The sequence below is a fragment of the Suncus etruscus genome, chromosome X (assembly GCF_024139225.1).
Source record: "Suncus etruscus isolate mSunEtr1 chromosome X, mSunEtr1.pri.cur, whole genome shotgun sequence".
NCBI lineage: Eukaryota > Metazoa > Chordata > Mammalia > Eulipotyphla > Soricidae > Suncus > Suncus etruscus.
The window spans coordinates 112741420-112763303 of record NC_064868.1 but is presented as its reverse complement, the minus strand read 5'-3'; the positions used below and the strand labels follow the sequence as shown (position 1 = coordinate 112763303).

Below are 21884 nucleotides of genomic sequence, written 5' to 3'. Positions count from 1 at the left end.
TGTAGTCAAGGTTTATAGCCCAGGTGGTGTCAGATCCAAACTATTTAAAAATCAGTGTTTTGAATAGGTTATATACATTCACATGATATAAAGAGCAAAAATGTTTTAAAAAGATCTATAAAGTCAGTGTTTAGGAAGAGGTTTCTCCGTTGTGGCAGCACAAGCAGTGTGTTGAGCAATGCTCATCTGTTATCCATGTCCTCCAGGAGCTTATTCCGAGAGGCAGCATGAGTTGCATTTTTAAATATTTATTATGTTTAGACTTACAGAAAATAATGCATTCTTCTTGTAAAATAGCCCAACATTATATAAATGACAGTACAAGTTAATCCTGCACCTCAGAGATTAAAATACTGTCAATGCCTGCAAATATGTTTCTATACATATATAAATAGCTATGTTTGCAAAATTTGAATTATATACTAAAATTATTTTGGAGGGTTTTTTTACTATTATACACTATATGTATCTTTCCTCTGAATATAAACTAGATTAAACTATTTTGTTTGATTTGGGAGTTATACCTACCTGTATTCAGGGATTACTCTTGGTTTTGCACTCAGTTCACTTCTGGTGGGCTTTGGGGACCATATAAGGGCCAGTAATCAAATTCAGGTTGGCCACATGCAAGGCAAGTAACCTATTTACTGAACTACTTCTTCAACTCCAAGACCAAACTACTTTTAACAACACACATATCCCATAATTATGTACTATATAGTTATACTAAGTTTTATTCCAAATTTCAAACAGAACAGGTCATATTTTTCCCATGAATTGTAGATGATTTATCTCAAACCTAAATCTCCTTCCTTGTCTCTGTGAAACTGAATGAAAAGCTAATAAGGGGGGTTTCATGGAGTAAAAGTCATATATATCTCCATAAATGCAGGAGATCAGAGGAAATAGGGTACACATTTATTATTGTCTTAAATAACAAACAATAAAAATATTGTGCACATAAGTGAGACCATCATCAAAATTTAAGTGAAAATAAATATACAATAAAAAGGGGAGAGGGTAAATTATTAATGGTTAAAGATCAGAAGCTGGAGCCATAATACAGTGGGGTAGTGCATTTGCCTTGTACTTGGCTGATCCAGGTTCGATCTATGTGATCACATATGGTCCCCAACCCTGCCAGAAGTAATTCTTAAGTGCAGAGCAGAGTAACATGGGAGCACCAATGGATATGCCCCCTAAAATAAGAAAAATTTATTAAAGACTAAAGGGTATGAAGGGAGGTTGATAAAGTAAAGGAATTACTCCTGGCATAGCTTTGGAGAAACCAAAATGGGGAAAGGAACCAAATCCTATTTGGCTGTATGCAAACATGGGAATTTGATGTGCCAGAATTTCCCATCAAGACAAATGAATCAGAGACTATTTGAACCAGTGATAAGGTTTTTCAGGTGGCTTATGTGAAGTTGAGACGAGAAGGCTGCCTGGAGAAGTCCTTCTCTACCAATATCAATCACCTTGGGAAGTGCCTGGAGAAATCCAGAACTTAATAGAGTTTTCTCTGAATCCCAGCAAGGTAGAAGAACCCACTGAATGCATTCTATTTGAAAATTTTCTTCCAGTTATGGCTAAAGTATTACAGGATAAAAGATAAAGGCCATTCCAAAACATGTCCTTCAAACTTTTGAGGTAATAGAACCAATTAAGCATGGATAACTTTCTAAGAATAAACTGATTAAGGATATTACTGAATAAATGTAAATCTATGGAATTCACATGGAGCAAAAATGGTGAATATAAGAAATGTTGACTTGAAGATATATAATTGAAATTGAAAGTTCATTCCAATGAAGACAGCAAGACGATTAATATCTTGATGTTCTGTGACAGCTGTCAAGAAATATTTTGCAATAGTCCTATGGAAAATGTAGAGGTTAATAATTGAACAAATTAGAAAGAACAGTGTCTGATGGTGGCTGTAGGCAGCTTTTGTAATCAAAAGAGCCATTTGAACTTAGGTTAATGCTCCAGAAGATCACAACAATAAGACAGAAAGGACCTGGCAACCAGTGGAGCAGGCAGTTACAGATGGTAGGTGGCTTCTGGAATTAAAGGAGCCATTTTGAACTGAGACTAGTGCTCCCAGAGCATGGCCTCTCTGCTTTGCTCCAAATTGCTCATTTCTTCTAAACCAGAAGCTCAACCACAACATATCAAAAATACCACCATGCTGCAAAGGTCACAATGGAAAAGCAACATAGAATGAACACAGAGTGAATGAAGATGTTATTTCTGAGACCCCAACTGGTATTAATGACCTACATAGTCTTTCTGATAAGGACTTTAGAGAGTAAATGTGGAGGATGTTCAAGGAACTCGTGGCTTCGTATTGTAATGGCTAGCCAATAAGACTCAAGTGGATATGAGAGTAGAAATGAGAAAGCATCAAACAGAAATAATAGAACTAAAAACTTGGTAGGCAAAATGAAAAACTCACTGGAAGGCCTCACCAGCAGAGTAAACAGTTGCTAAGAACAGACTCAGTGAGATGAAAGATGAATTCATTACACTTATACAAAAAAGACGAAATGAGCCTTAAAATAAATTAACAGAAGGTGAAAAAATCTTCAAAAATAAGTGAATAGACAAAAATAGACCTTTGGGATAAATTCAATAAGAAGAACTTAAAAATCATTGGGGTCCCAGAGACCCAGGAAGAAAACTACTGTGAAGAAGCAACAAGCAAACTCATCATCGCTGAAAAGTTCCCATATATGGAGAATGTATGCACCATTTACTGGGTACCGGAAGAGTATCAGCTAAAAACACCCAAATAAAAGAACCCCGAGGTCCATCCTAGTCACAATGATGAAATCATAAATAGAAATAGAATACTGAAAGCAGCAATATCAAAAATGGAAATCATATGCAAATAAGAAACCTTAAGATGTACAGTAGATTTTTCATAAGCAATCCTCCAGGACCAAAGGCAGTGGTGGGATATAGTTAAAAAGAACAATGAGATGAGCCAAGAATACTTCACCCAGCCTTATTTTAATTCAGCTTTGAAGAAAGGACACTTCACCTAGCCAGACTTTTGTTCATTTTTGAAGCTTTACAGATAAACAATAGCTCAGAATTAAACAGATTCAAAACCAATCTTAAAATAAAACTGAAGAGTAGACTTGACAGCAAGACAGACCCCAAACTCACTAAACTTCTATTAAAAAGATGGCACAAATCCAATGACAATCATATCTCTCAAGGTCAACAGAATAAATGCACAAATCCAGAGACAAGGTGTTAAAATAGATGAGAAAAATAAATCTAACATTATGCTGTCTAAAAAAAAACTCATCGGAAAAGTCAGAAAAAAAACCCATAGACTCAAAGTCAAAGGTTGGAAGACAATCCTTCAAGCAAAAATTTCCTTAAAAGGCTGGTGTGGCTATACTATATAAGATGACATATACTTCGGGTTTAAACAAGTTAGAAGAGACAGAGAATCATTTCTTATTAGTCAAAGGATATGTACATCAGGAAGATATCACACTTCTAAACATATATGCACCTAATAAGTGGTCATCAAAATAGTTAAACAACTGCTTATAGATTTGAAGAAAGACATAAATAGAAACACAATAGTAGTAGAAAAGTTCATACTGCTCTGCTAGCTGTTGATAGATTAACCAGACTAAATGTTAATAAGGATCTACTGGCTTTGAAGAAAGAAATGGAAGAGAGAGGCTTGGTAGATATATGGGGGCATTTAACCTCAAAAAGTGGAATACAAATTCTGCTTGAATGCAGATGGGATATACTCCAAGATAGAACGTATGCCAGGCTATAAAAGATATCTACCTAAAATAAAGAAGACATAATTTATATCAGCTATCTTCTCAGACTATGATGCACTAAAAATAAAAGTGAATTACAAGAAAATGGAAAAATAACTTGAACACCTACTAATTAATAAATTTACCATTGAACATCCAATGGGGGACAGGAAGGAAACCAAAAGTTTCCTGGAAACAAATCTGAATGAAGACACAAATTATAAAAATTTGTTGAATACAACAAAAGCATTACTAAGAGGAAAATTTATATCTTTGCAAGCATTTATCATGAAGTAAAAAGGGGTCTATCTAAATAACTTAATGGCACAGCTTAGAAATTGGACTATGTCCAACAAAATGAGCTGAAAATAGGCAGGTGGAAGGATATCATAAAACTTCAGCAGAAACTAACAAATTGAAAACTCAAGTATAAAAAATAGAAAAGGTCAATAAAATCAACAGTAGGTTCTTTGAAAAATAAACAGGATTGGTAAACCATTAGCAATACTCACAAAGAGAGGAAATATTAATAAATAAAAATTTAAACAAAATGAGTATGGAATTACATATACTATATAAATTCAAAGAATAACTAGTGATTGCTTTGAGTGTCTTTATGCCAAAAGAAAAAGAACTTGGAAAAAATAGATAAATTCTTGGACTACTATAACCAGGATGATATGGATTGCATGAACATACCTACCACTATTGAGAAAATTGAAATGATCATCAAAAGACTTCCCAAAAACAAGTGCAAGTCCAAGCCCAGATGGAGTCACTAGTGAATTATTTCATACCATTAGAGGACCTACTGCCGAGCCATTTAGGCTTTTCTAGAAAATTGAAGAAACGGAAAAACTCCCAGATTCTATGAAGCTAACCTCACCCTGACAACAGAAACAGACAGAGATACTACAAAAAAAAGAGAATTTCGGCATATGCTCATGACAAAAATTCTCAATAAGATAAGAATTGAAGGAACATTCCTCAATACAATCAAATCCATTAACCACAAGTCCAAATCATTTCCCAAATCATTGTACAGATTTAATGCAATTCCTCTAAGGATACCCAGGACATTTTTCAAATAAGTGGATCAAATATTCCAGAAATTCATACGGGATAATAAACCTCTACCAATAGCTAAAGAGACCATTGAGGAAAAAAAAAGATCGGAGGCATCACTTTCTCTAATTAAAAACTGCATTATAAAGCAGTAGTCATTAAAACAGCATAGCTACCCTGAACATTGGCATAATGATTTGGCTTAGGCCTCAGAAGAATGGGTATCGCCCATACATACCTGAATAATGGATACCATCTATGGAAACAACCACAATTGTCTATAACATTACCAGGATCCAAACCTCTACCAGAGAAGACCTACTAATGCTCTTTCATTGACTTACTCCAAAGAGTGTTCTAAACACTCAGAAGACTTAGCAACAGCCTGCTTGCAGGGCAGATCGCTCCACATCTAATGATGTGTTGACCCTAGAGGATGCTCCACATCAGCCTGACTTCGATGAAAGAAATGCATAGAATCCAGAATCTTTAAATATAGAAATCTGATACCAACAACAGCTAAAGTGTGAAAAAGTTACACTGGGAACATGGAAAATGACTCGGGTTGGATAGACTGGTATGCCTGGAGCCCAGAGTTGGTCTTATGCCAATAAACCTTGGGGGTGAGGCCTTCTTGTAATCAGGCCAAGGATTTTTTTTTCTGTTTTCCCCATATTTTTCTGGGCCTATGCAAAATGTCACACTATACCTATGCCACTGTCACACTTTTACTATTTTTTCTTTAACAGAAAGATAGCATGGAGGTAAAGCATTTGCCTTGCATGCAAAAGGTCGGTGGTTCGAATCTCAGCATCCCATATGGTCCCCTGAGCCTGCCAGGAGTGACTTCTGAGCATAGAGCCAGGAATAAACCCTGAGCGAGGCCGGATGTAATCCAAAACCAAAACCAAAAAAAAAAAAAAAAACAATTTACTGAACTTAAAAACAAATAACTGTAGTAGAATGCCTGTCTCGAATACAGGGGGAATGTTGTAATGGTGAAGGGGGGGTGTTCTATTTGTGACTGTAACCCAACTATAATCACGTTACTTAAATAAAAAATATAAAAAAAACAGCATAGCTTTAGAATAAAGACAGACCCTCTTATCAATGGAATAGATTTGAATATTTTGAGACTGACCCTCATGTACATTATCATTTAAACTTTGAAAAGTGGTCAAGAAATGTGAAGTGGAACAAAAAAGTCTCTTCAACAAGTGACGTTGAGAAAACTGGTCAACTACATGCAAAACAGGGAACTAAGGCCTCTCTTTAACACTGTGCACAAGGTAAAATCAAAATGAATTTAATACCTTTGTATTAGACCTGAAACCCTAAGGTATATAAAGGAAAATGTAGGCAGAACACTCCATGACACTGAAGCTAGCCATCTTCAAGGTTGAAACACCACTGGTCAAGCAAGTAGATTTAAAGATACACAATGGGACTATAGCAACTGCTGTAATCAATATTTCCACCTTTTATGTTTTGTATTTTCTTTTTAAATTATATAGAAAGTTGGGGCTGGAGCAGTGACTCAAGCAGTAAGGTGTCTGCTAGCCTAGGACGGACCACATTTCGATCCCCCAGCATTCTATATGGTCCCCCAAGCCAGGAGCGATTTCTGAGTGCATAGCCAGGAGTAACCCCTGAGCATCACCGAGTGTGGCCCAAAATATGTAAAATAAAATAGAGTTATCCTCAGTAGTCAATGGAGTTCAGCCATATGATGGTCTGCAAAAGCCATGGTGATTTTCAGCTGTATTTCTCCTCTTGACAGTTCATTTAGAAGCTCCAAATCGAAGACGCAGGTGTAGGAAAGAAATGAAAGCGTTTAAGGAATGAACATTAATTTTGTAACTTTTTGTCAAACCTATACCTAGCCTAAGAAAGTGAAAAACTCCAAAGGAGTGAAGAATTCTTTGTAGCTGCTTCCTGCTGATAGGGGACAGTTGTAAGGCTGACAGTTTTTCACTCTATCTATCTAAAGGGTAAATATTCTCTATTTAAATTTTTCTTTGTCCTTTTTGCTATGCCTAATTCTATTTTCTCTATATACTAAATCTATTTTTCTCTTTTTTATCAATTTCTCTCTTTTTAATCATTTATTCTCTTAATTTCTCTCTTCATTAATTCAATTTCTGGGTTTGTTTTTGTTTTTGTTTTGTTTTGTTTTTGGTTTTTGGTTTGGGGGCCATACCCTGCAGCGCTCAGGGGTTACTCCTGGCTCTGCACTCAGAAATCGCCCCTGGAAGGCTCAAGGGACCACATGGGGTGCCGGGGATTGAACCCAAGTCAGTTCTGGGTCAGCTACGAGCCACATGCAAGGCAAATGCCCTCTGGCCCCTCTCTCTCTTTTTTCTCTCTTTTTAACATTAATCTTTTACTTACATTGGTTCCTTTTTTAAAAAATCTTTGTAAAAGCTAGGGTTCACTTGACCTGTTAAGGGCACCATTTTGTAGAAATTTGTTGAATTTTGTAGAAATTTGTAGAATCCAACGCAGAAGGTTACTGCTGCAATCCGTCTGCTACTCGGTTGCTGCAAGGCTGCAAGGGCCAGGGATGCCAGAGCCCGATACTGTAGGGCTTGCTGGGGCTGGGGCCTGTGGTACCTGTCTGTCAGGTGTCACCCTGGAATCCCAAAATGTAGTCAGCCTCCACCCTGGACTGAGAGAGAAAGATGAGATATGTATAAACCAAGTATACTTTTTATTCCTTCTGGAGTCTGAGGCCTGTTACCACCACGTGGGGGGAAGAGAGAGAGAGAGAGAGAGAGAGAGAGAGAGAGAGAGAGAGAGAGAGAGAGAGAGAGAGAGAGAGAGAGAGAGAGAGAGAGAGAGAGAGAGGAATTCATTCATCGGGGAGACTACCCTGGTACAAAAATGAAAGAGAAAGGAGATAAAAGCAGGCAGCATCTCTTTAAAACTTTATCTCTGGCCCCCACAGACCAGCAGGTACTGCTCTGGTCACTATCCTGGGACCCCATGCACTGTCCAAGTTTTTCCTTTTATACCCAGCGTGATGAGGGACATGTCCAAGGGGTGTGTCAAGGGAGGTGTTCTGGTTCAGCTGTCATTATAATGGGGTTATCCAAGGGGCATGTCCAAGTCCAACTGTCATACATCAACATTGGACTACAATGTTGATATAATAAGAAGCTTCTGCACCTTAAAGAAAATGATGACTAGGATTCAAAGACTACCCATAGAATGGTAGAAACTATTCATTCAATATCCATCTGATAAAAGTTTAATATTGAAGATATACAAGGCACTGGTAGATATTAGCAAGGAAAAAAATCTAAACCCATCCAAAACTGGAGAGAAGACATTTTCTCAAACAAAAGATCACCAAAAGGCACATAAAATATGCTCATCACTCATAATGCTCCATCTGTGAAAAAGATACACTTCAATTATGGGAAATACAAAAAGAATGTGAAAGACAATGATAAGAAATCGATGGAGGAGCAGGAACAAAGTCTGACTGACAAAACAAATATTATATTTCAACATACCAAGTTTCCTGCAATTATTCAATTTTCTGGTCCTCCTTCGGGGACAATGATCCCACTTCTAACAAGTTGCCTGAGTCCGCTTCATTCTGGGAAGATGGCAGTATATGAATGCCCATGATAGACCCTCTTTTCCTGGAATGAATCCAATGGAAGTTGCTCCTGGAATGAGGCCACCAATGAGAGCCACCTGCCAATGATACCTGGCCTTCAGTGGTGATATACCTACCTATCTTCTGATGATACTCATTCTGACTCAACCATTTTCTATTTCACTGGAAATTACAATGCTATGATTGGGTGTTTTCTAATAGAATCAAAGACATGCTCCACCTTCCAATCACAGAAAGAGGAGTTTTGGAGGTGGATGATAATTGGGACAAAATGTATCATTGTATAAAATTGTATAAAATGTAACATTTTATTTGCATTGTGAAATATGAATAAAATTGTGGACACTCAATTTTAAAAAATTACAAGGAAAGATATGCTTGTTTTCAAACTGTGAAGGATTGTCACATGGAAAAGATATTTTACATGTCTCTTTTTTCTGCAAATGGTGGAATGGAACTAACTCAGAGATTAAGAAATGTTGTATTTAAATAAATCAACACATATGAAAATATTGTATCTTGCTAAAAGTGTCTATTAAAGTTATAGTTTAAATATATTGGATTACCTGTGTTATTTCATTGCTATTATTTCATCCAATACTTTGTTCATAAATAGTACAAAAGTAAAATTCAACCTCGTCCTTTTTATACATTTTAATTAGTGTTATTCAAAATAATGAAGCCTTATTACATACTGCGTAAGAAATATTCTCAAATACTTTCATCTCTTTCTCCCTGTGTTAATTTCATAAACCCAAACTTTCTCCTACTATGTTCCCTAAACTCCCACTGAAGTAGAGAACACAGGAAAATGTAAATCTCAAAAATAAATATGCGTGGTTGATTTAAAAAGAGTAAGAATTAACATTTAAAGCAATGGTGATTTACTCTGATCTGTAATTTTGAGCTCCAGTGCTGAAATTGCTCATTTGAAAATTACAAAGTGCTCAGGTCTCATTTGTGATATTCTTCCTGCATACACCCAACACACAAAGGAGTCATAATGATTAGCTGAGTCACCACTGCCATCTCCCTGAAGCATGCTCTCCAAATGTCAATACCATTTTCTATGGTGTAATGAAGAAGATTCCAGCAATAGTCTGTTTATACCACAGGATATGCCTGAGTCATGTGGAATATGGTGCAAAGACTGTAAGACAGGAGTTTTCGAGTGGCACTTGAAGGCGTTATGTTACATGAAATAAGTCAAAAATGGAAAGATAAATACCAAATAACTTCACTCATCTGTGCCATATAGAGAAACAAAACAAGAGAATAGAAAGTACCAATTTACAACAAACCATTGGCCTTGGGTCACAAAACTAAGACTACAAAGTAGTGGAAGGATGATGTGGGAGAAGAGCCAGACTAGAATTAATATGAGGATCGTGGGTACGTTGTAGTAATGAGATGCAATAAATGTACCCATAAAAATCATAGTTGTTGGTCCAAAGCAATAATAGAGTGAGTAGTACACTTTGCCTATCACACCATCAATCCAGGTTTCGTCACTGGCACCTATATAATCCCCTGAGAACGATGAAGAATAATTTCTGAATACAGAGACAGAAGTAACCCCTGAGCATTCCCAGATGTAGCCTAAAAACATAAATGTGAACATTATTTTAAACATATTACCTAACTTTGATAATATATTATGAATCTACCTCTTTTGGACCAGAAATATAGATTAATAGGGCTGAAGGTTCCCATAAGTACTGTTTGGAAAAGCCTCCCAATAAACAAATCAAAATATTCAAAAATAAAGAAAGTAGGATCTTCCTTCCATTCTCTATTTCTCCAATGGCTGATTATATGACACAGATTATTCTGGCACTGAAAATCATTCCTATCACCCAATCCCATTAAATTACCAGTATACAAATATAAAACAATTGAAAATTATAGGAAGAAGGGAAGCTACTTCTGACAATACACCAATAAAGTAACTTTTATATTTGATTAAATATACACAAGTAGCAAATTCATATGCATAATATACTGAGTCAGACATATTCTACTCTATGGCTCATATTTCAAGATGTAGTGTTGTTCATATTTTCGGATAGATTGCCAATTGTAACTTCTTAAACCCTGACTTTAAACTGGTTACTCAAACCATGGTTTCTCCAATACCCACTTATCCTAGATATAAGTATTTCATGATGAGCTGAATAATTTACTAAAGAGGAAAGAAGAATCCCTTATGATTTTGGGAGGGTCACACCTGGCAGTACTCAGGGCTTGCTCTTGGCTTTGTGCTCAGGAACAACTCCTGGCAGGGCTCAGAGGAACATATAGGATACAGGGAATCAATAATGGGTCTGTTGTGTGCAAGGCAAGTGTCCTAAATTCTGCTTTACTGTTTCTCCTCACTCCCCACCCCTAGTAAATAACAGAAAAGGGAACAGGACTAAGGAAGACTCAATGTGTCTGAATTTTTCAGAAAACTGTAGTCAAAGAACTAGGAATTATGTGTTCTATCTTTTTATGTATTCAGAGAATTCACTTGGTAGGTATAATTTGCTGGTAGACATACTTTACCTTATTGAATAGTCATATTTTTGTAATAATCAACTATTATAATGAACTTCATCACTTTTAAAAATACATCTAATTCTTAATAATGTTTACATGAGAGGTGAAAGAAATGAACACCGATTTTGATCAGAGTGAATTGTCCACAAATAGAAGCGCAGAGCAATCATTCTATAGATGTTTTGATAATGAATACCATTAAAAATAATTACAATTGCTTAAGTACAAACTTGATAAATTTCTAGACTGATGCTCAGAGTTTGTAGAAAATTCTTTCCTTTAAAATAAGGTTGAGGCGCCAACCCTTTGGCAGATTAATACTGACATGTGGAAACCTGCTCTCCCCAATGGTTAAAGGTTCAAAAAAAAACTGTTGGGCTGTGAATTCAAAATTCAATACAACTTTTAAAACCTACGTGAAGTTTTTTTGAAAGAAAGAAAATCACTGTAACTGTTCTTCCTTCTTTTAGGATTTTCCATTCTCCAAGCGATTATGGAAGCAGCAGTTCAAAACAACTGGCAAGTGACAGCCAGGTCTGTGGGAAATATTAAGGATGTCCAAGAATTCAGACGCATCATTGAAGAAATGGACAGGAGGCAGGAAAAGCGGTACTTGATTGACTGTGAAGTTGAAAGGATTAACACAATTTTGGAACAGGTATGCTTGAGATTTATTTCACCACTACCACCACAACCACCCAACCAACATGTTAAATCATCAGACTGAGGCAATTCCCATACCTGCTAAGAAATTAAGTGCACAACAGACTAAAAGTGCCAACAGTTTCTGACAGTCTCTCTAATCCTCTCTCCCTCCTCAGTGGCTACAAAAAAATGGAAAAGAATATATAAACTGTTGAAAACCTCGAGATTAATCTGGAAGTCTCTGCAATTTAATTCTATCAGATAAATACACTTCCACTTCTGTTTTGTAGATAACTGACCATTTTGAAGTAATCCTCTGATTTTTCTCTTAGAAGAGATTGATAAAGGATTAGATAAAGCAGATGGATTGGGGGGGGTGTTTCAAAGGTTTGGAGTATCAGGGCAGGATTCATTAGATTTGAATTTGTGGAGGGTTTTTATTTCTGAATATTCAGAATTGGTTCTGAGAATATTTATGTAATATAAGACCTTTTTAAAAGTAAATGGTACATGAACAAAAGAACTAGACTTGGGCAAATATGATTCAATATACCAAAGCATATTTATTATTAAACTTAGATATTTAAATTTAAGACTGAAATAATAAAACCCATATGTATACTCCTGTTCGAATAAGGAGCCAAATTGAAATGTGGTGAGACTTTATTTGCCGTATATGCCTCAGTTCCCCAATTAATAAGCAAGTGTCTGTGCTAACAGAAACAAAACTGTAAGGGAAACATTTCTATTCTAATTTTATTCCAGTGTAACAACTAAAACAGCTTCAGATATTTAAATTACAATGACAGCCATTATATGGGATTATATTATATCAGATTAAATACATATCATATTCATTTTTTAATTTAAAGAACTATGATTTACAAAATTATTAATAGTTGAGCAATTTTTGTTTAGGGACAAAACTGATAATGTTCAGAGCTTACTCATGGCTCTGCTCTCAGAAATCACTCCTGGCAAGCTAGGCAGAAAACATGGCATGCCAGGTATCAAACCCAGGTTGACCACATGGAACGCAAGCACCCTACCCGTTGTAATACCACTTTGTCTGCAACTTTAATACTGTTTGTCAGATGGATCAAAGAGGATCAAAGAGCAGAAAATGAAGAAATTAGAGGAAAGTTAGAAGGGAGGAAAGGAGAAGGAACGTAGATAAGATGTGAGGGAAGTAGGGAAGGAGAGAGGAAGGAAAAATTACTGACTCTACTTGTGGAGACTGACTCCTTCATTTTTTTTGTTGTTTTTGGGCCACACCCGGTGATGCTCAAGGATTACTCCTGGCTATGAGCTCAGAAATCGCTCTTGGCTTGGGGGACCATATCGGACGCTGGGGGATCGAACCATGGTCTGTCCTAGGTCAGCTGTGTGCAAGACAAAAGCCCTATCGCTGTGTCACTGTTTCAGCCCCTACTGACTCGTTCTTAAGCGTAATATATGTTTAGTGAACCACACTTCACAAAGAATCTAGAACATCTATCCCATTTCACTTAGCCTGGCTAAATCAAATTTCCCAACGAACATTCTCTTGAGTTACCTAAATGATCCACCCCTCCCTTCCATAAAAAGAAATCTGCCTTTGATTTTCTTAGATATTAAAAGTAAAGAATCAGGTCATTGATGTTGGTAGATGCCCTCTAAAATTTTATACAAAAATAGCTTTTTAGTGGGTGACCTACTTAATAGCCTAAACCCGGGAGGAACATTTCCTTGCCATACTTTGTTTTCTTTCCTTTGCATTAGTGACTTTGGTTTCTTGAATATCTTTCATTCTCTTAAATATTTAGGATTTTATAGAAGTCATTTACTGGAGTCTTAGATTCTTCAGTATAATATAAAATAAAATTGGTAGGTAGATGCCTGCATTCAATATAGTTGTGGGATCTTGGGCACTTCAAATATCTATGCCTTAGTTTTATCATCTACATAATGGGAAAAATAAAATTATTCTATTTCACATGGCTGATATTATTGCTATCAAAGGCATAAAATGTTATAGAGAAAATAATTATTACTAAGCAGTTTGAGGAAATTTTACCATTAAAACTCTCTATTTTCTCTCTTCATGTCTTATTTTCTCTTTTCATTTCTTTTATATGCATTCTCACAGTATCCCTCATTATACTTTAGATACAATTTTTCATAGAATGTTCAGAGAAAGTGTTTAGCAATATCCAGGTGAGGCTCAGTATTTAATTTAATTTTTAATTTAATTTAATTTCCCCTATTTCAAAATAGTGTCACAAGACTATTAACCTAATCTTTTTCCTACTCGCTAAGAGATCTCCACTAGGTATAAGGACTATGAGAGGGAAAAAAACCATATTGATTGTACTTGCTGTTATATCTCCAGTGTCTATCAGAGCACCTGGTACACCATGTTAAATTGGTAGTTATTAAGCAAGCATATTTATATAAATTTCAATAAAATTTGGTTGCTATTCATAGAGACAAAAATGCATTCAATTATATGTGATCAAAAATTTAAGATAAGGGGCTGGAGTACACAATGGGTAGGGCATTTGCTTTGCACGCAGCTGAGCCGGGTTCTATACCTTGGATCCCATATCATCCCCACATCCAGGAGTAATTCCAGAGCACAGGGCTAGGATTAATCCCTGAGCATCTCCAGGTATGGACCAAAAACTAACAAAAGGAAGTTTAAGGTGATGCCTTTGTTCCCAATCCTTTTCAGATATGCTTGCCAACATTTTTTGTATAAAATCTATTTCTCATTAAGCAAAGAGTTAAATTTAGCAGTTAATTAGATATTGCATTTTATATAAAACATTAATAAATTTAATTCTAAGAGACAAAGATATTACTTTTCTCTTTGGTTCCTAACCTTGAGAAGCTTATCACAATTTATTATAATGTAATCTGTGTCAGACTTTCCCCCCAAAAAAGCTGCATTCTCCAAAGCTGTTTTCAACTTTTTCTGTGTTTTTTAATGAGAATAAACTTCTTTAATCTTCCACAAGGACCGTTTATGATATTATTTGAAGTAGAAGAGACTATTATACCATTCCCTATAAATCAAATTTCAGAATAACATAAATCATATTAGACTCAATGATCAATGTTTTTATGAGAAAATGCCAAAATGCTACAATTTACCAAGATTTGCATATCTTCAGTATAGTGTTCTATAGTATATCCTTTTCCTTTTGATGATATTGATACTAATTTTCTCTATTTTCTCAAATATTTGTGAGGTAAATAAAAATCTTTCCAACATTTCTTTCCAAAGCTTTTTATGAATTCTCAAAGAGATTCAGAATACAGTAGGAAGATATGCATATAGTAATCTATCTTTTTATCCTCACTTAATAGTTATCTATTAGGAAAATATTTCAAATTTACAGGAACCTAAATTAATGTAGAAAAAGACAGAGAGATGAATAAAACCATGAAGAATGTTCAGCTTACTATATGTTTTAAAATGTAGATCTTATATGCAACTATTCAGAGCACTTTCAATAGGAAGATTGAGGCATACTAGTGTGAACTAACTCCTGGCTTAGCCTAATAATAGCATGCCTAATACTGTATTGCATTCAAGAACCACCATTCTTCCCAATGATAGATATCTGACTTAATTCAATAACCAAGCTAACCATTAACTTTCTTTAAAAATTGAATTTTAGTCATACAATATTCCAATACCCATCCTTTCACTAGTGTACACTTTCCACCACCAACATCCATAGTTACCTTCCCGTGCTTTCCTTCCTGCCTATCACTATGGGAGAGTTCTCTCTCTGTCTCTTTCACTCTTTCTCTCTCTCTCCCTCTCTCTCTCCTTTTCACCTTTAGGCACTGTGATTTGCAATACTGTTATTAAAAGGACATCATGCATATCACATTACCACTTATCAGCGCCCACTTCTTATCCAGAGTAATGATTTCCAACTATTATCATCATAATGGTCCTTTTCCAACTTTAATCACACTCCTCTTTCTTTCTAGCAAGCTTCCTACCATAGACCAGTCCTCTGGCCCTCATTTCTATTGCTTTTGGGTATCATTCTTATACTATTTTTATATCAAAAATAAGTAAAATCACTTTTTTGGTTGGGGGCCACAAACAGCAGTGCTCAGGGGTTACTCTTGACTCTGCATTCAGAAATATCGCCTGAGGCTGGATCGATAGCACAGACCATAAGGCCTTTGCCTTGCACACTGCTGACCCAGAACAGATCCGCGTTTGATTACCTGCATCCCATATAGCCACCTGAGCCTGCCAGGAGTGATTTCTGAGTGCAGAACCAGGAGTAATCCCTGAGCAGTACCGGGTGTGCCCCCCCCCAAAAAAGTCACTTTTGGTGGTGCTTGAAGGACCATGTGGAATGCCAGAGATCAAACCCATGCAGATGCATAGAAGTTACCTGCTCTACTATTGTTCTGGTCCCATGCATGCACACATGTTATGTATGTCCTTTCCCTGGGTCTCATTTCACTTTTGAAAAGGTTACTTCTCATAGAGTTCTCTACCTGTGACTGAAGAAATGCTCTATTCTAGTTTTGTATACCTCCTTTGAATGGCTTTAGCATATTAAATCCCATAAAAGGACAGATTTGTTGTATTTTAATATTCTTTTGAAGAGGCAGTATATCATAGTGTTTTGAGTCAGTCTGTGTGAATTCTGTCACTGAATAGTTGTCTGACCGAGGCATTTTAATTCTCAGGGGCTTGTTTCTTTGTGCTATAATGGAATGGTAACTGTGCCTTAATGAGTTAATATATGCAAAACACTTTAAAGATGGCTGGCAACTGAGTATTTGTATAGTGCTTTGATGCCAAACAAAAGTGTTTTCACATAGATTGTCCATCTAAATCTGACAGGTGTTTATCTTAAATTTACAGAGGATAAACAAATGTTAAGAGACATTTAAATGATTTGTCTAAATGTGACATCGTGCTCAATCCTCATAAATGGCAAAGCAAATATTAAACTTGTCTTCTGATTCCTACTTTGGTGCCAAATACCTCTCTTAATTTTCAAGTAATTTATTAAATATTTAATCCGTGCCAAATCTTAGATTAGGCCCATTCATCAGGTTACATCTAAAATAATTGCAAAGCAAGTGAAAAAGATCCAGAAAAGTAAAGAAAAAATAAAAATGACTAAAGCATTAAAAAATAGGACCTATGAGGAAAAGCTAAATGAGTTGCAGTTGTTTAGCCTGGTGAAAAGGAGCCAAGAGGCAGTTTAATCACCATCCTCAAGTATACAGAGTTATCATAAAGAGGGCACTGACCAACTGTTCTGCATGCCTACAGACAATATCAGAGAAAATGAGCTTAACTAGATGAAAGAGACTTAGCATTAAAAAGAACTCATTACGGGGCCGGAGAGATAGCATGGAGGTAAAGCGTTTGCCTTTCATGCAGGAGGTCATCGGTTCGAATCCCAGCGTCCCATATGGTCCCCCGTGCCTGCCAGGAGCAATTTCTGAGCCTGGAGCCAGGAATAACCCCTGAGCACTGCCTGGTGTGACCCAAAAACCAAAAAAAATAAAAATAAAAAATAAAAAGAACTCATTACAAGGAGAGGGGAAACGGATAGAAAATAAAATCTCACATAGCTGAAGCATATGTGAAGTTTAGACCATCCTAAATTATTGAAAAGTTAGATCCTAAAATACTTTTTAGACTCATATATATTTATATATAAATGTGTATATTAAATATATATTTATCTAAATTATATTTATATACAAACGTATAAATTTATATATTTATAATATATAAATATTATCTCAATCTATATCCTAAATTGCCTATCCATTAGGTTTCCAAAGGGTTGCCTCTGTAAACAAATTTAAACATCATCCCTTCAGTTTACACAATATTATTTCCAATAGAAATAATTCAAATAAAAAGTAATTCAAATAACTCAAGTGGCATCATCATAATTCCTGTTTAATTAGAGTATATAAAAATTGTTTTGCTATTCTCTCCAGGAAAATATAGAATGTATTTCTTTTCCAAATATTTTAGGTTAAAATCACATCATAAATGATTTGTATACAACACAACATTGGGACAGAATCCTAAACCAGGTCAGACATCCCTTATGTTTCTTTCATTTGAGAACCTTGACTCTAACTTCAAAGAGAGTAGTTTTAAGTGAAGCATCCAAGTTAGTAAGTCAAGTTTCTAAAGATAACAAATAAAATGGACGATATTAAAGGCCTTTCTAAAGTGCAAGACTGTATTATAAAAGTAATAGTGCTCAGTCCAAAATAGATCTAATAATTGTGGCCACTAGGGCAGTTGTCAATAGCTAGATATAGCTCAAGTGAAAATGATGTTTTTGCCCGATCCCTGCATTGCCCTCCACTCAGCATATAGTGACACTGCACGATATTTCTCATATTTTTCTCCCTTTGTTCCAATCTTTAGCCCCAGTGTTTCCTATAGAACATTTACCGGTTAGGAAAACCATTTTGGTTTAAATCTCTTCATCTTGTAATATTTTGATTGTGATATAGTTGGAAAAATATAAGCTTGAGACTCAAATAGATGTTACTTCAAATCTTAGCACTAACAGTTCCAGGCTGAATGACATTGATAAAAATGACAATTGATTTGAGGTTCAGTGCTCTCATCTTCCTTTCATGTGATCCCACTCATTGTTGTAAGTAACAAAAAAAATCTATAAAGAGTACCTGGCATGATAATTGGCACCCATTAAAAGTTCAGTGACTAGGGGCTAGAGCAGTGGCGCAGCAGTAGGGCATTTGCCTTGCATGCACTGACCTAGAACGGACCGCAGTTCGATTCCCTGGTGGCCTGTATAGTCCCCAAGCCAGGAGCAATTTCTGAGCACAGAGCCAGGAGTATCCTTTGAGCGTCACCAGGTGTGGCCCCAAAACAAAAGCAAAGCCAAAAAAATCAGTTTAGTGACTAGCAACCATGGTTATTAACTCATGAGAGTGAATTGTTTTTATGAAAATGGTTTAGGGATTTCTACTAAAAAATGGTGTCCTTGTGGAATTTTAAGTAAGATTATTAATTTAATCTATAGTCAAATCATGAGAACAGACTCTAAATCTTCCTTCTACACAATGTAACACTGAGCTAAGCCAAAGTCTCACTAATACTAGTTCAACATGTTACTTGACCTCTCTATTCTTTCCCCAGTGTAACATTGGAAAACACTTGGTGCATTTGGCATTTACCCAAGTCTTTCATCATCACTTAAAATAATTAAAGTTACTAAAACCTTGAGAACTAATGACAATCGTACTTTTATTTGCTGTGCTGAAAACTGACACCACACGCATGCACAGCAAATATTTTCTGCTGAGCTATGGCCTCAGCCCACACAATTGACTGGACATTTTTATAACAAATGTGCATTAAATGCTTACATCATTCTAGGTTATATTGTCATCAATGTATGTGATTTAAAGCTCACATAAGTCCTCACCTAGAAATATTTTCTTCATTTTACAAATTGAGGCTTACAGTCAATAATTGCTGATGCCAGCATTTAGACCAAAGGATGCTTACACCAAATGCTGCTAATTGTTGCCCTAATCAGCTTTGCATCAAACTTGAGTATTTCAGTCACATTAGATACAACCATAGGTCATAAGAGATAAGTGATAAGCATCGTGATGAGATCTGGAGCAGCTCTGTCCATAACAAGCGTTGTTATAACAACAAGTAATTCACAGATATCTCTCCACTTGATAGGATCCATATTCCATTAAAGCACAGAATTGAAAATATGCCCCTTCAACCTACCCTTTGATGAAGAGCTCTTTTATGATGAACAAGTTCATTTATTCATAGTGCTAAAACAATCTCACAATTTGATCCAGAAGAATAGGCATAAATTGTGAGAGGTGCTTTCTCAGAGTGATGTGTATGGTACAACTAGCATACCTGTCTGTGTGCATTTCTTCTCAGGTAGAGGACCACTATATCCATTATTTCACACATGAAGTTAAAAAAATTGACCTAGGTCTTGTTCATTTTCTCCATCTCTTGTTAAAATATCATCTGAAGGCAACTGGTAAGGTTGGAAAACACGGTTCCCTTTCAATGCATTAGTCACTCCCCCCAAATTTTTAGATGGGCCTTGTTCTGGGAAAGTATAAAAGCCCATAGGATAATGACTTGGAGTGGTGTACTTTTTCTAGACCAGTAGACCTGAGTAGCAATTCCTAGAGCTGCATAAATTAAAGAGCTTCTTTTCAAAAACTCTGAAATGCAAAGACAATTATTTTATGGGGGGTCTTAAAGGGTTCATTTATTATAAAAATAAAAAACCCTAGCATGAAGGTTCAAAGAAAGAAATACCAACCAAATTGAATACAGTAGATCAGACTTAAAAGGTCTAGAGGATTAAAAATCTGAGTTGGGCAAGGGTCAGTAAAGGAGAAACGTACCACTTATGCTATATAAAGTAAGGGTAAGAAAAAGGTAAAATGGCCAAATATTTTAAAATTAGACTCTCAATTTTTTTATTATGACCAATGTGAATTGCAAGTCTTTCACAGTTATATTTAAAGTACATAGTGACAGTGAATTAGGGCCATTTCCACCACCAGTTTTGTCCTCCCTCCACCCCTGTTCCCAGCATGCATCCCGTCCCTCCCCCTTTTACCTCCTGGATTGCTAGTGTAACAGGTTCGCTTTGCATATAACTTGTAGATTGGGTATCTTGATTCTATTGTCATTGACTTTGGGTTTGATATTGAGGTGTGATCATTTATTTCCATTCAATGTTTATGGACTGTTTGCTCCTGGTACCATTCACTTTCCCCCCTCAATTTATGAAGCAGAACAAGTTGATTCAAGTTCTGTGGTTCTGTTGGGGAAAAACAAGGAAAGCTGGGAGGAGTCCATTTAGGAGTTTTCAGTATCAATTTAAAAGAAGAAAGGGAAAAGAAAAGAAAAGAAAAGAAAAGAAAAGAAAAGAAAAGAAAAGAAGAAAAGAAAAGAAAAGAAAAACACAAACAAGCAATAAATAAAAAACAACAAGAAAGAGAAAATAACAGGGGGAGGAAAAAAAGAAAGGAGAGATGGTGTGGCAATTTTGTGTTTATTTGGGGTTTTTTTGGTTTGTTTTGCATAGGCACAGTACCTTTTGGAGAAATTGCAAAGGGAATTCCCTTGGCCTAAGTGATACAGGGTTTCTCCACCCTTGAAGCATACTGCCATGGGAACAACTACAGGCTCTGGACATGCTCACTATCAAATCCCAATGTCTTTTTATGGTACCAGGAAACGTTCTGCTCAGATGTGATTGACAAAATTAGTCCTCTGGAATTAAATATTTTGGATTTTGCACAGATACTAGGACGAAGCTTAGGATAGAATATTTCCTTATGGTTCCAGAAGTTCTGCTCAGTCTTAATTGTCAAAGTCAAACCTTTGGAATAAAACAGCTTGGTTTTTGTACAAATCCTAGGCCGAAGCCTAGGCTGGCCTCTCAAATATTTATTAAAAATGAAGGATAGGGGCTGGAGTGATACCACAGCGGTAAGGCATTTGCTTTGCACGCGGCCAAGACAGGACAGACCCCAGTTTGAATCCCGACATATCATGTGGTCCCCCAAGCCTGCCAGGAGTGACTTCTGAGCACAGAGTCAGGAGTAACCCCTGAAGGCCTCCAGTTATGACCCAAAAACCAAAAAAAAAATAAGTTAAGGATATTAGTTTCTCTACATTCCTATTTCTCAACTTTTCCCCCCACCATGGTCCTTTTCTGACTTTGTTTTATTTCTGTAACCCATCCTCTATTTAAGCAATTTTCATCTGTACCCTCCTTGGAATATCCTAAAATCCAACAAAGCAGCCCTGGAGACCCCAGATGAAAAAGGCTGCTATAGATAACTGCATTTCTTTCCTCTGCGCTGATTGAGTGGTATAGTTTGGAAGATCCATAGAATTGCTGAGCAGCCCCAAAAATGGGAGTACAAGGCAAACTTAGTGTTCTTGGCTTTTGGGGGAAGCTGACAGCACTCTTTCCAGCTTTAGGATAATCTATCCCACAGTAAGGAGTGTTTAGTCCTGGACTGAAAATTTAGTCTACCCTGTCCAGTCTTGCCTGAACAAAGTACCTAAATCTCAGATTGTCGAGCTTTCTGTCTTTGAAGACACCTGAGTCCCTTAGCTCCCTGCTCAATTTCAAAACATGGCTTTCTTGGCCAAGTAGGCTGTACTAGTCAAG

At 36.3% G+C, this 21884-nt stretch overlaps 1 protein-coding gene across 5 annotated transcripts in view; it reads left to right on the top strand.

Moving 5' to 3' along the window:
* The window catches only part of GRIA3 (glutamate ionotropic receptor AMPA type subunit 3), a 378184-nt gene that overhangs the window by 178103 nt on the left and 178197 nt on the right, over positions 1-21884 (top strand). For all 5 annotated transcript variants that reach the window (XM_049767079.1, XM_049767080.1, XM_049767076.1 and 2 more), the window contains one exon: positions 11499-11686. In XM_049767079.1, the coding sequence (XP_049623036.1) occupies positions 11499-11686 (188 nt within the window). The remainder of the gene's footprint in view (positions 1-11498; positions 11687-21884) is intronic.